The sequence below is a fragment of the Kwoniella mangroviensis genome (assembly GCF_000507465.2).
Source record: "Kwoniella mangroviensis CBS 8507 chromosome 1 map unlocalized Ctg01, whole genome shotgun sequence".
In the NCBI taxonomy this organism is placed as follows: domain Eukaryota; kingdom Fungi; phylum Basidiomycota; class Tremellomycetes; order Tremellales; family Cryptococcaceae; genus Kwoniella; species Kwoniella mangrovensis.
The window spans coordinates 1,642,713-1,658,874 of NW_027062533.1; the positions used below are offsets into that span (position 1 = coordinate 1,642,713).

At 44.5% G+C, this 16,162-nt stretch overlaps 5 protein-coding genes across 5 annotated transcripts; 4 read left to right on the plus strand and 1 right to left on the minus strand.

Moving 5' to 3' along the window:
• Nucleotides 1-455: 455 nt before the first annotated feature.
• On the plus strand, nucleotides 456-2,472 carry I203_100610 (uncharacterized protein; the record flags this gene model as incomplete). Its single annotated transcript, XM_019150436.1, has 3 exons — nucleotides 456-887; nucleotides 1,019-1,298; nucleotides 1,391-2,472. 3 exons carry the CDS (start codon nucleotides 456-458, stop codon nucleotides 2,470-2,472), a joined length of 1,794 nt encoding a protein of 597 aa, XP_019000402.1.
• Nucleotides 2,473-3,352: 880 nt separating this feature from the next.
• I203_100611 (uncharacterized protein) lies at nucleotides 3,353-6,421 on the plus strand (the record flags this gene model as incomplete). Its single annotated transcript, XM_019150437.1, has 9 exons — nucleotides 3,353-3,375; nucleotides 3,506-3,657; nucleotides 3,731-4,092; nucleotides 4,177-4,319; nucleotides 4,377-4,442; nucleotides 4,516-4,635; nucleotides 4,702-5,014; nucleotides 5,109-6,258; nucleotides 6,345-6,421. 9 exons carry the CDS (start codon nucleotides 3,353-3,355, stop codon nucleotides 6,419-6,421), a joined length of 2,406 nt encoding a protein of 801 aa, XP_019000403.1.
• A 481-nt stretch (nucleotides 6,422-6,902) lies between these two features.
• On the minus strand, nucleotides 6,903-10,088 carry I203_100612 (uncharacterized protein; the record flags this gene model as incomplete). The annotated part of the gene is made up of 10 exons (XM_019150438.1): nucleotides 6,903-6,929; nucleotides 7,000-7,095; nucleotides 7,223-7,469; nucleotides 7,550-7,671; nucleotides 7,737-8,094; nucleotides 8,161-8,491; nucleotides 8,554-9,360; nucleotides 9,425-9,547; nucleotides 9,614-9,766; nucleotides 9,836-10,088. 10 exons carry the CDS (start codon nucleotides 10,086-10,088, stop codon nucleotides 6,903-6,905), a joined length of 2,517 nt encoding a protein of 838 aa, XP_019000404.1.
• Nucleotides 10,089-10,452: 364 nt separating this feature from the next.
• Nucleotides 10,453-11,798, plus strand: I203_100613 (uncharacterized protein; the record flags this gene model as incomplete). Its single annotated transcript, XM_065516689.1, has 8 exons — nucleotides 10,453-10,573; nucleotides 10,625-10,670; nucleotides 10,724-10,847; nucleotides 10,913-11,032; nucleotides 11,162-11,226; nucleotides 11,284-11,392; nucleotides 11,468-11,539; nucleotides 11,622-11,798. The coding sequence occupies 8 exons, from the start codon at nucleotides 10,453-10,455 to the stop codon at nucleotides 11,796-11,798; spliced, it is 834 nt and encodes a 277-aa protein (XP_065373507.1).
• Nucleotides 11,799-12,257: 459 nt separating this feature from the next.
• On the plus strand, nucleotides 12,258-15,730 carry I203_100614 (uncharacterized protein; the record flags this gene model as incomplete). Its single annotated transcript, XM_019150440.1, has 16 exons — nucleotides 12,258-12,397; nucleotides 12,467-12,588; nucleotides 12,644-12,686; nucleotides 12,752-12,833; nucleotides 12,903-12,941; nucleotides 13,011-13,152; nucleotides 13,231-13,261; nucleotides 13,361-13,535; nucleotides 13,616-13,669; nucleotides 13,728-14,200; nucleotides 14,271-14,340; nucleotides 14,422-14,573; nucleotides 14,654-14,749; nucleotides 14,825-14,870; nucleotides 14,991-15,116; nucleotides 15,227-15,730. The coding sequence occupies 16 exons, from the start codon at nucleotides 12,258-12,260 to the stop codon at nucleotides 15,728-15,730; spliced, it is 2,295 nt and encodes a 764-aa protein (XP_019000406.1).
• Nucleotides 15,731-16,162: the final 432 nt, after the last annotated feature.

The window sequence follows — 16,162 nt, forward strand, 5'->3', positions numbered from 1 at the left end:
ATCAAGTTGCGAGTGCGTGCATCCGGATTTTCATCTATCCTACAGAGTGATTCGATATCTCATTTAGTCAGTCAGACGTTCCGTCCATCAAGGAAAGAAGACACACTAAAGCTCTCACGAAAGATATTCTGATATACCTACTTATCTCATCCTATTTTTCCTATATTGCTCAACATACCTCTTATATTCTCTAGCTTTCGACATCTTTGTATACTAGTATTCCTTCCATCAATCTAACGAAACGAAATCCCTTAACCTAACCAGCATCTAACATTCCCAACGACCTTTCATCTATTCTTCCAACCGTGGACTTTACATCAAGTACTTACTACAACATCATTCGTTCAAACCCATAAACCAACTCTGACTAGAAGTCGGTCTCATACTATACTTAGCACAGAACAGGCGTTCTTAGCCCCAGTATCAAGTAACAAGTAATACCATATTCAGACACAATGGGAATATTCGGTAGGAAATCGCGACAAAACACTTCATCATCACTCATCCTCCCTCATGCCCAATCGTCTTTAAGATTGGATAGCAGTTCGGTCGCATGTTCGTCAACACCTAGTAGTCCGTATACTACCAGTGTATCATGTATCTTCCACGGTCACCATGGGCACCACGGGAAATCAGGTAAAAGTACACCATCATCACTTTCACCTAATCTCAATGGCCATGCCCATGGTTCGCCCAGCACCGGTCTGAATCATAATCAACCTACTCCCATCAGACTGAGAGTTGCCATTGATCCTATCCCATTTCATTCGAATAACGAACATGCCAAAAACCTTTTCTATGTCCAGGTGTGTCCCGAGGAAGGTATAGCGGCGCTGAGAAGGGAGATCGCTAGGACTGTAGGACATGGATCAATGAGCTTATTCAAGGTGAGTGTTTTTCCAAAATCGCGCAAAACAAATTAGCCAAACAATGTAACTATATGATTCGATTGATGTTTCAGAAGGAAGAAAAGGATTGAATAGCTAAAACATCCGATTTTCCTTTTCGTTTGATCTAGGTATCAATCCCTCAACAAGCATTTCTCCAATCTAGATCATATACGGAACGATATGGTAAACCCGTTCACCTCCTTTCGCAATTCCCAGCGTTCAACCTGGACGATTCGAATCAACTTGAATTGAGTCTAGGTCCAAATCATACACATCCGACCTCAGAGAACGAGAGCGGTATCGTAGGAAATTTGAAGATCAAACACTGGTTTCCAGATTTCGTAAATGGATATAATCCTTCTGACATGATTTCCATTGTTGCCAGACCTTTGTTAGGTCTCCCAGTTAGTAAGTTCAATCTCAAGTTTGATGTCACGTTCAAAATCAGTGCAGCTAGCTTCAAGCTGACTCATTGATTTCAATCATTTTTCTTTGGGTAGATCATACTCCCTTAACTCTCCGAGCATATTTTGCTCAACCTCCCAACACTTCTACATCATCCGCCAGCGGTTCATCCTCATGTCTTCGTTCCCTTCCACCACCGATCGTAGTTGATATCGACCCACACACTACAGTCGACGAACTGAAATCCGAGTTGCTCCGATCAGCAGGTAAAGACGATACGCTGTACAAACAGGTCACCCTGTGGCAAATAGAAATGACGGAAAAGGAGATGAACGTAATTGATGAATTGGGTAGATTGAAAAATGGTAAAATGCCTTGGCCATACCCTCCTGGAGCTATGGAACCTATCCCAATGACAGATGGGAATCTACCCGTCTCTTTATTCTTCCCTAAATCAGCGCCTAATGGAGATATGTTAAATCTATCTATATGGTTAAACTCGACTTCGATCTCGTCAAACGACAGTAATATACCACATTTTAGATATCCCATGACCAACCTTACTCGACCTGCTAGTACACATTGTGCTTCCCCTACTATCAGTACCCGATCAATTCCTTCTACAGTCGTTTCAACTCCCATCACGGAATTACCACCATCCGTCCAATCTGCTTTATCATCCGCTACACTCAGAGTGAAGAAAAGCAGAGTGCGACCCAGTACCGCTCCTGCAGCCACAGCTTCTGCTTCAGCTAAATCGTTCGGATCAAGTTCTACCAAACCTCCTCCACCTGGATCGATCCGTTCGACCTCGACCTCGACTTCAAAGTCGATAACGACTGATAAGCCTAAAGGATTAGGTATAGTCACCTTGACTCCTTCGGCGGACACGCCAATATTGGATCGAACAAGTTTCTCGAGTACGCTTTCGACTGAATCGGATATGTCTGTACCGTCTTTGATCAATCATTCTCAACTTTCTTTGGAAACTCTCACTATAACCAATGTAAAGACTCCTCTAGATGATAACAAATCAGATTGGTTATCCCCTACCTCCTCTCACGGACAAGGTCTAGGACCAGCGCAGGCGCACGTGCAGCAGAATGATACACTGTTGAAACAGAGTATGTTAGTGAACAAAGGTAGTTTGAGAGATAGGTTGAGGAAGGTCTTGTAAGGTTTTTTTGTTTTACTTGTACGTAAATTACAGTGTTTGTTTGTAGCTACACGGTGCACATATGCATCGCATCGCAACCTGATGAAAGTCGCAGATGAAACTGATTTCAGCAAAGTGTGTGGTGTAAGGTTGTTCCTGTCTGAGCGTCAATCTGTGTGTGATCCTGTACAGTAGTGCATTCAATGTGGCAGTGACTGGACGGATGGGTCCATGGGGTTCTTTTGTGTGTCTGTGTGTATGCGTATACAACTGAAACATTAAACATTCCTTATATCCCTTTGATGCGATCGATCAACTCCAACTCCCAACTCGCAGTACAAGCACCCACTAGACCCGTAAGAGCGGGGATGTTCGAATCAAAGTGTACACTATCTCTTGTTTACCTCAAACATGTTTACTCGTCGTCAAGGCATACCACTGTACTACTGTACCCACACTATATTACCGTATGTGTGCCATGTATCATGTACCTTTGGGATATACGATATGATAGATGCGATTTATTCCTTTGATTATATCAATACTTTCTCTTCCCCTTGACATTCACCAATCCTATCCTATTCCTATTCCATTCACACACCCCATCCGTACTGACTAATTCCCAACACTCATTACCGCACACTCGTTTGATTCACTTGCTGGTATATACCAAAGTAGCGTCCCTCATCGTCATTATCGCTACCCTAGTCATTATCATCATCTCATCGCCATCAAGGTCAAGGGGCATAACTTCACAACTACAAGACATAACAGCGTTATAATCACAGGAATATTTGAACGAGAGTGACAAGTTGTGCCAGATCAAACGCCAAGCTCGGCAGAAAAGAAAAGAATATTTGCAGATTAGTGGGGGCTACAGAATCAAACTCAGGATCAGAGGATGAACACCTTCATCTCTGCAAGGTTAGTTTGACGATAAATTCTATATGAGGGAGCCAAGGAATCATTGGTGATCTGGTGAAGGGAGAGAGCAGAGTATATAGTTCATATCATGGACATATGCTGAGAGAGGTAATCTTTACTATTTGAATAGCTCGCCATTGTTCGAATACCAACCTTGTAAAGCATGTAATATCTCCACGGGATTCTCAAGTGGATCGGATTTTACGGGGAGGGATTATAATGGTACTGAAAGTGGGATGATCACTCAGACGGGTGATACGAGTGTGACGTTCAACTGTACAGGTAAGACTACTCCGCCCAACCATCTCCTTAAGCTATGTACATTACATCATTTTGAGCCACTTTCTATTTCTAGGTTCAGGAGTATCTTTCGATGTTTCCTATAGTCAACCACTCAATTCATCTTTCACGCCTTCGTTGATTGTCAACGGTTCATCATCCGATGCCTCGAACGGTGTTAGAGCCAACGGTACATCAATAACAAACCTACCATTGGGTAAACATTCTTTCCAGCTTTCATTCAACCGTACCTCTCATCAGAATAATGATGAGTGGGTAAGAGTGAATGGAGCGAACTGTAATGTAGGATATCAAATGATCAGTAGTCAGACGAATACCGAGATAATTGACGATTCAGCTTGGAGGACTTGGAAAGTTTATCTAACACCTGGTTGGAATATGTTGGAAGAAGAGGGTATATCGAATTATATAGATTTGGTGAATGCCCTCTTCTTTCTTTCTCTTCACACAAAATAGTGCTTTGTTGCTGACGAAAGTGAATCACGGTGTGTCTGAATTGAGGATCAATACCAAGCTGAACTTCCAACCGCATCAAGAGATTATAATGGATCGATATCATGGACTGAACAGGCGAATGCGGCAAACGAGATACATTTTACGGGTTCGGCAGTTTGGGTACATGGCATAGTAGGTGATGTAGCCGGGTAAGCTCATGGTTTTACCTTGAAAAAAGCTCTGATCTGACCTTGAAAGACTGGTAGATCATACGAGGTAGTACTCGATAATGTCACTCAAGGAGTTTTCAACGCTTCTGGTGGCCCTAGAGTGTTAGTCTCTTACCGATGACTCATCGAAGCAGACTAAGGACGATCAAGCTGACCACTTTACCCTACGCTGTAGATACAATTCCATATTGTATCATACCTCTGATTTGGCCGATACAGACCATTCGATCTTACTTCGTAATCTTGAGCAGGGCAAACGGCTGAGTTTCGATCGTCTAGTGGCCATGTCAGGCCTGTACGTGTTCCTTTTGCTCCATCCCTGTTCGACAAGCTAACGAAGTGACTTTGTACACCGTGATAGGAATCAAGTAGCGAATTATTCATCATCCCTATTGCCCACATCTTCCTCAGAACCTTCTTCATCTGCCTCACAACTGGAAGTGTCATCCTACTATCCTACTGCCACAGGGAATAATGCTCAGCAGCAGGACAATATCTCTACGTCACTCTCAGGAGGTGCCATCGCAGGAATTGTCGTAGCTGCTTCGATAGTAGTCGCTACGTTTATGATCACCTGGATCTTCGCTTGTCTGAAGAAAAGGCAAGATCAGAGGAAGAATGAACAAACTGAGCTGCAGGATGAAAGAGAACAGCGAGAGAAATCGCAAACTACTGTGGGTCGATTCCCGTCCGATTCGCTCGAAGAACGAATCATCCCCCTTCCTGTCTCTAGCTGATTACCGTTGACTGGCGTTTGATATTTGTCAGTTCTTCCGATTCTCTTCTCGAGCGCCTTCTCCCACCCCTGGACACCCATTTCACCCTTTACCTTCACCCAAACAGCCTCAACCTCAACCGCTGGTTACCCAGCAGAGCCAGCATCCCATTCCTACACCTAGGAAACCTACCACTTCAAGGTTATTCAACTTTTCATCGCCTACACCATCGTTACGATCGTTCATTCAGAACCATACTACGGCATCAATCGTATCTGAGAAAGACGGTAGGGGTAGTGGCACTTCATTCTTGAAATTGAACAATAATCGATTCAGTCGGTCAGCCAAACATCATCAGAGGAATGAAAGTAATGCCGATACTGGATCGGAGATATTGAATCCACTTGGTCATGGAGCGAAGAAGAGTATAGCTGGATTGAATATAAGTAATCCTCAAAGAATCCATCAATATCCTACACGAATGCAAAGAGAGAAATCTGAAGATTATTTGCCTTCTTTGGCATCGCATACTCGTGAAGTTCCATTACCTGACCAATCACCGCCACCACCACCACCACCAGAGACTGGACCGGATAATACACCTATTCTACCAATCCGAACCGATTCTATCGCATCTTCATCTACAACGAACGGTCGACGTGAAACTATATCACCTTTGGTAGCTGCCCTATCAGGCAAGACTTCTTCCCCGTTAGCTGAATTATCTAGATCAGCTTCTAAGAGATTGACTTCACCACTTGGAGGAGTATTCACAAAACGTAAGGGTGCCAACCCCCATCCCAACCCTAACGAAGGTGGTCGTCGGTCATCAGTGGCAGATTCGCTAGATACAAAGAGAGAAAGTAAATTCGGTGGAGGATCAATCAAAACTGCCAAGACAGAGTTTGATCCCGATGAATCGGGTGGTGATGGGATTGGCATTTTGACTATGTATGCTACCTTACCTCCTGGACCAGCATCATCTCAGAGAAATACAGCTTTTGATTATTCCCCGAATCCTGACAGGTATGATGAATATGATCAGGCTGGGCAGGATAATATTTCCGGAGTTGGGGTTGCTTTGGGTAGTCCGATGCAAGATCAGAATTTTCAGTGGGAGGGGAATGCTCAGAGAATGACGGATGAAATGGAAGAGGAAGAGCAATTCAAACCTCCCACAAGGAGATTCTTGGGATTGGGTGGTAAGTGACCACGATATTACTTGATGGATGAACGATTGAATGGCTGATATTTCATGATCGTGATACGTTGTCGTCGGATCTCACAGACCGCCCGAAGTCTGGAGTATCGAACAAATCAGGTAAAACCGTTTCTTCAATCGGTTCAGGTTGGAGGTATATGTGATTTCGGTGATGAATCGAGGTATCTCCTTCTGTACATGTTCGATAATATATTATCATAGTCAGTCTGATTTACAGTACACTACGTATGTATAATTTACGAGTTACATATAAAGCGAAGTAAGTTCGTGAATTCAGATATGTTCGATGCACTTTGACGGTTTCAAAAGGTGATCAACCATATCATTCTTCTATGGTCGTGATCAGTATACTGTATACTTAACGAATGTTAGAATAACCTTAGCCTTATGTTCGTATAATACAATGGCCCCTGTCACAGTCAGAAGACAATTGAATGTTTGAACGGACGATTCTCCCCCAACGAGTATCAAGCAGCTATGCCATTTTTTGTTTGATGCATCGTGGGTTCTGATTGTCAAAGTAAATATTAGGAAGGTATCTCGATGGCTGGGAGGTTAGGTGAATGACATCTAACATCTCGTTATTATACATCGTACATAGAACGGTGATGATTATACTCGGCTCTACTCGATCATCGAGGCATCGAGACCCTAATGAACACATAATACCAGTCAGTCAGCTGTGGCTCATCTTATAGAAGACAGATGATTGCCAGCTCACCAAACCATTCAAGAACATATTGACATTTCGTAATTTCATTTCTGCTCTTGCTGGGGATACGTTTGGATGTCTGGATGATTGGACGGTGTGTAAGATCTATTCAAACCAGAAATTCATTCATCAGCATTGATTACGTGAATGCAGGGTCGGTCGACAACAACGCGGACAACAAGCACCAAACAGTGGTAACTTGATATCCCATGGTACCGGAGAGCTAACTCACCTTCTCTCGCAAAGCAGCCACCAAATTCGTCTGATCTTCCTCTGCCGCATTGACAGCCAAGACAGCCACGAAACCCCATACCTCCGCTTCACGCCTTTCCATCTCTTGACCTTCTCTATCAGAGACTGCATCGCCTCCTATCAGGTATGCACCGGGACCGAAAGCCGCTTTCTGAGCGACTGAAGATGGGAAGAGATCGTTCAAGTGAGGGAGAAGGACGTGGAGGAAGTACGTGAATGTTTTGGACCTGATCAATTGCAATCGCAACAGTCGATTTCGTTCATCAGTAAAAACTCTAGTTCGCCACGATTGTCTATAACGACTCACCATTGTTCAAGCTCTGCTGGATCAACTTGTTGATTCTGTTGAGGGTTCATAGGATCTGGTGTAGGTGATCTAATCAAACTTTGTGCTTTTGATAGTAACGCTGTGTACAAAGCGACCCCAGGCTAAAATGTATTCAAAAGAACTTATCAGCTGGCACCCTGGTTCCACTTCTGTGCAGCTAGCTCACCCTGGTCGCGGCGACTCTCCAAACTTCTGATCTCTGAGCCGAAATAGCCAACATTCCAGCTACGAGACCAAGACCACATCGGTTGATGATCATGTCCACTCCCGGGATGACAAATTGCAGGAAGCTATCAGTCTCAGCTTCTCTCTTGACTCTATCGAGTCTGTCTGCTTTGGTTAAGAGGGAGGCATCTGCGACGGGAGGTGGGGGCGCTCTGAATACAACGTCGAGCTGAGTGTAAGTGGCGATGAGAAGTGAGAGCAAGGTGATACTTTGAGTATGAGGGAGGTGTCTCAGTAGTCGAGGGAAGAGTTTTTGTCCTTTGATCGGATTGACAAGTGAAATGAATGGGTGGGGGATACTGCATGAAGATACAAGTCAATTCATCAATCGTCTTCGACTACTTTTAAGGTGTCAGCTGACTCACCTGATATCAAGTGGTTCCATGACCATCAACCTCCTCCAGATGATATCCACCTTAGCTTGACATTTAGCATGCCAAATCTCAATCTCTTCCATAGCCGTAGGAGGTGGAGCCTCCCTTCTCATCTGCTCAAGCTCCAAGATAGCATCATACAACTCTTCGAGGGCAAACATAACTTGTTTCTTTGTCAAAGCTGCACGATGAATACCAGTCTGTTGATTGAGTTGAGAAGCAGGTCGATTCTCAGGTTTGTTACTGGTTGGAATGGCAAGTACAGGTCGAGGCGCAGCGGCATTACCTCGAGTCACTCGACCCAAAGCGCCTTGTAAAGCAGCTATAAATCAAAAGAGTCAGAGCATTGATATCGATGGCGATGTAGCAAAAGAGGAAGCTTACCTGTATTTGTGATTTTCTGATGTTGAGCTCTATTCTCCACCAACTTTTTCACCTGCGTAGAAAGCTTGGTCATAGTATTTTGACCCATCTTACCAAACCTGTTTCCTACTGGACCACCTACACCCAGACCCATACCTGCACCGACCTGTACGACAGTCGGCCCATCGCCTTGTCCCTCGGCTATCATCCTACTTCTTTTTAGGGCGGAGAACACCTGGGCGTAGAAATCGGAAGTGTAAGGATCGGCAGTAGCAAGCTGAGAAAGTTGTATACGAGTAATGAAATCTTTATCGGATGATCCCATGAGATTATTGTATTTGGCCATAGACTGGATCTTGCTTGTTATCCTCTTATGCAACTCTTCCATCCTTGCGAGTTCCTCTGGAGATGGCTGAGGGGGTTGAGAGGGTTGGGATTGTCCCTCTTGTCTTGGTCCGGGTGGGAAAGCGGGTGCAAGTCCACCAAGAGCTGAAGGCCCTTTACCCAATTCAGGGAACATACTGTCCAACAAAGCTTGTTGAGATGCGTATCCGGAACCTGCAAGACCTGGAACTTGAGTTGGTGTGGCTTCTCTCGGAGGAGCAGGTTGTTGAGGTGTAGCTTGTCGAGGGGGTTCAATTTGTTCCATCATTTGCTTTTCTATCTCTTCGAGCGAAAATACCTTCTGCTGAGTAGGTGCGGCAGTCGAGGTGGAAGGGATAGCCATTTGAGCCATCTCCGCTTCGATTTCCTCCAGAGACTTGATATGACCAGGAGCAGGAGGTTGTGAGGGGAAAGATGCTGAAGGAGGAGGGGTAAGTTTGGTCACTGTGGATCGCACGACATGTGAGCAATCAGTCGCGCTAAGATCGGAGAGGATATTCCAACGTACTGGCGCTGGGAGCTGTGCCCCATGCTGGACTAGATACAGCGGGTTTATTCCATAGGTTTTCTACTGAGCCCGATTGACCTGTAGAAGGTTTAGGTCGAGAGGGGGCTTTGGCAGTGGTAGTCTCTAAAATATCGTATCCTCGTCAGTAACAGACGTCCACATATATAGATCACAATGTATATAGCTCACTTTTGCTTGGTCTCGAAGAATAGAAATCGTCTTCTGAAAATGCGAATGGATCGGAGACGGGTTTAGGTTTGTATCTCGATTGGGTTGATGCTATTTTACCTTTTACCGTAGGAGGAGCTGTAGCAGGCTGAGAGGAAAATTGAAAGTTGTTGTCTACACACCAGAAATCATTTTGAGGATATGATCTCCTGTAGGATTGATATACTGTGAAGGTTCACTCACTTATTTCACCTAAATCATCACCAAAAGTCTCATCATTCAACTCATCACCACCTTCCAACAATCCTCCACCTCCCATACCTCCTTCACCCCAGGTATACACGGCCAAATCTTCTTCCTCGCCTGCTCCTCCCAACGCAAACGTCTCGTCCACATTGGAGGCTTGGAATCCCGAAAAGTGCTGTTGACCTCCGCCCGGTCCTCGTTGACCACCCCTCTCGGGAAGGGAGGTGTCGAAACCGAAGAAACCTGACATCGGATATCGTTGGCAAGTGGAGGGAAGGGAAAGATTTCTGTTCACTTGTCCTGTAATAGAGGGTCGTGTGGTGACTATTGGGATTCACTGACAGGTAGACAAGGGGTCATACGATTCAAGCAATGTGCACTGCCAGACTGTTAGATCTATCTGAGATTGACTGTTAACATCCATCCAGTATCGAGTCTTCGTCATGACGCCCCAATGTGCCACATGAGATATCACCGAGCACAACTCCGACCCTCATTCTCATCCACCCGGTGGAGGTGGTCCTCTTCCTGTACCCGAGTAAGATTAGACACAGTGACAAGTACGCATACAGATCCGAACACTCAGTGGTCTCAACGACAACGACAGTGACAACATGTTGATCAAGACCTCCTACAGAGACGTGCCCACCAAAGCAAATGGCAGAGCAGGTACCATCCGGATCTTCCTGATCGAACCCAACTTACCGGACTATCCTCAGGCCAAGTTCCCAGGATGTGAGCTCTGCCTGTGTTATCGGTGTGGCAACAGCTGACGAATCACGATAGGTGTGGTATTCTCAGAGATTTATCAAGTAACCGGTCCAGTAGAAAGGTCAGCTAGCAATTTACTTTGGTGCTCAGACGCAAGCTGATGGGGAAACATAGATTTGCAAGTAATATTGCATCTGAAGGGTATATAGTTGCCCTTCCTTCGTCATTCCACGAATTCGAGGGACCAGAAGCTATACCTTATGATACGGAAGGTACAGATAGGGGAAATAAATACAAGGTGAATGTCGCGTCAGCTGACAGCGCTGTCAGATGCGAGCTATAGCTGACATATGAAGAGATCAGATCGAAAAGACCGTCGAGGGATATGACGAAGATGCCACGCTGTCTGTAGACCTATTGTGCTCTCTAGAGAACTGTACAGGGAGGATAGCATCGACTGGAATGTGTCTAGGAGGTCATTTGGTATGTGTCCACTGCGATGCGTCCTTCAATTTTCCCGATGCACGATGAGGATTCAAAGCTTATATACCCTTGTTCACCCTCTCAGGCATTACGAGTGAGTCATTCTCTACATGCATTGATCATGATTAGCTCATCAAGAAACAGTGTGCTTTTGATCCCCGAGTACTAGCTACCTTCTGTTATTTCGCTACCGAGTGAGTATATCCCATCAAACTCTCCTACCGATGCAGATGTACTAACGTGTCGTTCAGTGTTCACTCAGCAACACTTGGCAAAGGCAAATCGGACGATACACTCATCAAGATTCGTAAAGGCGATCTGACTGGAAAGGGAGAAGTGACCATGGTATTTGGTAAACAGGCGAGTAGATCAGCTGACTCCCCAGTCAATGTCATTCCGAACCACAGCTGATTTGCAATTGGATTTGTGATACAGGATACTCACGTTGACAGGAATGGGCGAACGTTCATTCGAGATACATTGGATAAAGCGGGGATATCATTCACTGTGAGCACTACCCCATGACCCTGACATGTAATTTACGATGTGAAGTACGGATGTACTGATGCGTGCCCTTCGACATTTCCAGTTCCTCGAAGTACAAGCTCAACACGCTTTCATTCGAGACGAGTCATCCAAAGGCAGATGGGATGCCGCCCTGACTAGGAGTCTGTTCAGTATGATGATGGAATTGTTTAATAGGACGGTCGCGAGAGATCTGGGCGCTAAAGTTGGAGGTGGTGCTAAATTGGAGCATGTCTGCTAGATTTCCCTGTTGGAGGGCCGAGTCTTGTATCTGGTCATAAAGGATCCTGTCTCGAACAGAGACAGAGCGATGGATGCAGCAGTGATTGTCCAGTTCTATATATCCTATGACCCCAAACCTCGTTTGACCAAATGACAAATACCGCTGTATGACTGTCTGCAGATTCACAGATCTGTTTGTCCGCTAATACGAGTGCATGATTTACCGGGAAAACCGGACTTGAGACACTGACAACGACAATGACCGGCTACGGCTACGGTGATTGCGTTGAACAAAGATCACCCATGCGATCCAATGGTTATATGATTATCATCCTTCCTACCTTTCCTTGTAAGGAAACATCTAGGGAGATCTCAGTGGTATATATAGTCATCCAGGTCGAACAGAGCTTCTCTAGTATTGATCGTTTTCTTGCTTCATATTCCCTTATATACGACGACCCACCAAAAATACCATATAATGTCCCAAGATGACGCGCCTTCTTTCCCTCTCACCCATCTGACAGCCAAGGACATCCATATCCAAGGACGACATTTCGTGGATAATCATGGGAGAGTCTTAAACCTCAGGGGAGCGAATGTCAGTGGATCAAGTAAAGTGTAAGTAGCTTGCAAGATAATACTTCTTTCAATCATAGACGAACAACTGAAGCGAGTTATATATGGTAGACCATCCAAACCTATACCGAAGATACACGAACATGCCCAAGTGGACTACGTCAACAGACCTTTCCCATTGGAGGAGGCTGACCAGCACTGGAGGAGACTGAAATCTTGGGGGTTGACATTTAGTATGTTCACCTCATACTAAAACTGAGTTTGGGACTCGCTAACTTGACGAATTAGTCCGAATCACCGTTACATGGGAAGCGGTCGAGCATGAAGGGCCGTAAGTGAGATTCAGCTCAGATATATCGGACTTTAAGGGAGCTGATCTGATATCTTCCTTCATAGGGGTATATACGATGAGCGGTATCTCGAATATCTCAGGAAGCTACTGGAAAGTATGGAACCTTATGGATTGGTAGCTTATATCGTAGGTCCTTCCATCCTATGGCCCACGATGATACCGTATGGAGCTAATGAGCTGTGGGATTGGTGATAGGCCATCCATCAAGATGTCTGGTCGAGATACTCTGGAGGTGTAAGTGAAATCGCTGTCCCTCATATGGGTAACACGAAAATCTGATTCTTGGCTTTCGACCTTCCTCAGTCAGGTGCACCGGGCTGGACATTGACATCAGCAGGATTCGATCTTTCGAATGACGGTGAGAAGCTAGCTTTGTCAGGTGCAGCGTTCCTGGATGGGATAAAAGGTGGGAGATTAGGTGGAGAGAGAGGATTATGGCCAACAGGTGAGTTGTCCATGGAAGTTGCGAGGTGGATGAGAAAAAGAATATTGGTTGACAGACGGAGATTGCGTGGTATTATAGGGTATCAGAAGTTAGCTGCTGCTACTATGAAGTGAGCATCATCTTCCCTTCTCACCCATTTTCTCGATACGTCCGCCCCTGGGCTCTTCTCGGCGAGGACGGTTATTGATCATACGTTATAAAACTTTAGCACGCTATTCTGGGGTGGTGAGACATTCGCACCTTCGCTCAAGGTACCAGCTACGACTTCAGATGGTAAGACCAAGAAAGTGAATATTGAAACTTATCTGCAAGATGCTTTCTTGAAGATGTTCGAGAGACTGGTAGATGCTGTGGAAGATGTTCGAAGTGTATTGGGTTTCGAGGTAAGTCCCAAGCAAAGACAATGGATCTGGACGATGAGAAAACACCATCCTGATCAATTTCATACTTGATCTTATCATAGTTGATTAACGAACCTCATCCTGGGTTTATCGGTCTACCCTCTATCCATGAATGGGTAAGTTGCATCTAACCCATTCGTCTTCAGCGTATAATGACAAATGCCATTTGATCAGAACTATAACACCGATTTACATCTTGGTGAATTCCCTTCACCACTACAATCATTCTCCATGGGTGCTGGAAGACCCACACCGGACGTACCAGTGTACAAACGATCTTTCCCTTATCCGACTACAATCTCAAAATACACCACGGCTAATCCTGAGGGGGTACCTGCGTGGACAAAGGGTAAAGGGGGTTGTATATGGGAGACAGAAGGTATATGGAGATGGTCCGATAACAAGAAACAGGCTATAGCATTACAAGAAGATTATTTCACTAAAAATCGGAAAGGCGATAAAGTCGATTTTTACCAGGATTTCTATTTCCCCTTTGTCCAAAAATGGAATAAAATCATTGGTTCCAAACAGAAAATTTCAGAAGATGGGGATAAATTGACGAGGATGGTGGAAATGATACCTAATGAATTTTGCCCAGAATACGAGGAAGGTAAAAGACCGGATAATATGGTTTATGCTCCTCATTGGTATGTCTGATGAGCTCAGACAACAGCATCTGATTGCTGATTTAATGGGCATTAATTCATTTCACTATAGGTACGACCTGAATGCTCTGTTCAAGAAACAATTCGGATTCATGACAGTCAACGTCCAAGGTCTATCTAGGGTATGTCAACGTTCATGATAATTCACCCTTGTCCAACGAGTATTACCGTGATGGTCAGGCTTATCGTCAACGGTGATGTAGGGAATGTTCCTCCTCAAAGCTTTATATTTCGGAGCCAACGGGGCCAAGGCGAACTACGCTAAACAAATCCAGACAATCGTATTGGAAGCTAGACTCAAGCTTGGCGCTGTCCCTGTCATCATCGGTGAATGTGGTGTGCCCATGGATCTAAAGTAGGTATTCCAAACCTGACGGAGCGCTCCGGTGTTCCTGCTTATATAAGTGACTGACAAAGTTGATTCTCCTCAAACAGTAACGAACATGCATTGAAGACTGGGGATTGGAAATACCAAAGACAGATGATGGATGCTATGATATCTGCTTTGGAAAGTGCAAATGTCGGATTCAAGTGGGTAATCAATTCATAATTGATCGAATGGAAGTATGGTATTTTAGCTGATCAGAACTTGCATTTTTATGATAGCTTGTGGACTTACAATCCTGCTAACAGAGATGATATCGGAGATGACGTGAGTATATCCCTCGATTCCCTTCTTTCCATCTAAGAATTTCCCATCTTTCATTTAAATATCGAAGCATTACGTACCTGACTGCTTGGCTTCGATCTGTCTTCGTTGTCGTTGCTACAGTGGAACGCAGAGAACTTTTCGTGGTACTCCGACCACAATCGATCGCTCGCTCTGAAGAAGTCAGAAGATACAAATATCGGAGAAGAAGATCTGGATGCTGGAGGTAGACTTTTGGATGTTATCGTTGTGAGTTATCGTCATTTATATCGTCCTTATTACGATATCATACTGACATCAACCTCGCATGCTACTGTACCTCTAAAACATCCATACTGACATCTATCGATCTGTTCTAGCGTCCTTACGCGGTAGCCACAGCCGGCACACCCCTTTCATCATCCTACGATGCCGAAACAGCTTTATTCACCTATAGATACCACTCCCCCATCAGAGTATCCACCGATCAACCTACCATAGAAGAAGTCACAGAGATATTTTTACCTCGTCGGGTATACTCTGAGGGACAAGTGAGATTTTCACTTTCACTTGGAGGTAAAATATACTTTGATTGGGCGAATCACAGATGTTGGGTATGGTTCGAAGAATCGCCTCACCATAAGTTCATTGATCTAGGACCGAGAGGTACGGCAGAACATAAAGTGAGAAGAGTAGATGTTTGGGTTCCCAATAAAGCTAGATCGAGTCAAAAGGGGTGGACAATCTCACAGATCCTGTTATTGATCTTATGTTTGGTATTTGCTTTGTTGGGGATATGGTGGGCTCAAGAGATTGAATGGGATAAGGAGCATAGCGCGTTGAGACATTACAGACCAGGAAGTAGATCTTGGTTCAAAACTTAGACTTAGACGTATATGTAGACGTGTTGAGTTTAGTAGGAAAGACGTACCGAAAAAAAAATGCGTATGGTATGCTCATATATAGAGGTTGTGTGGATGTGGATCGGGTCATGATGCAAGTTAATATGTTGAATCAGCCAATTTTGGAGATAACATTCATACCCACTAGAGCAAGAAGCACTAGCTAATGTATCGTACTGGTCTCATGGCGGCGAAAGGTTGAGTACTTGACCTTCCAATCCTCTCACTTCGATATCACAACATGATCATACTCTACTCTGTATCGTGCAATTCTAACATAAGAAGATGCATTACAGATAAGAAGAATTACACCAACTATCGAAATCGTATCATATATGTATAAATTGTGAAATGAAAGTTGTAAATTGTGAATTGTCATTTGTCATTTTTGATTTATTGTGTACGTGTAGTGTA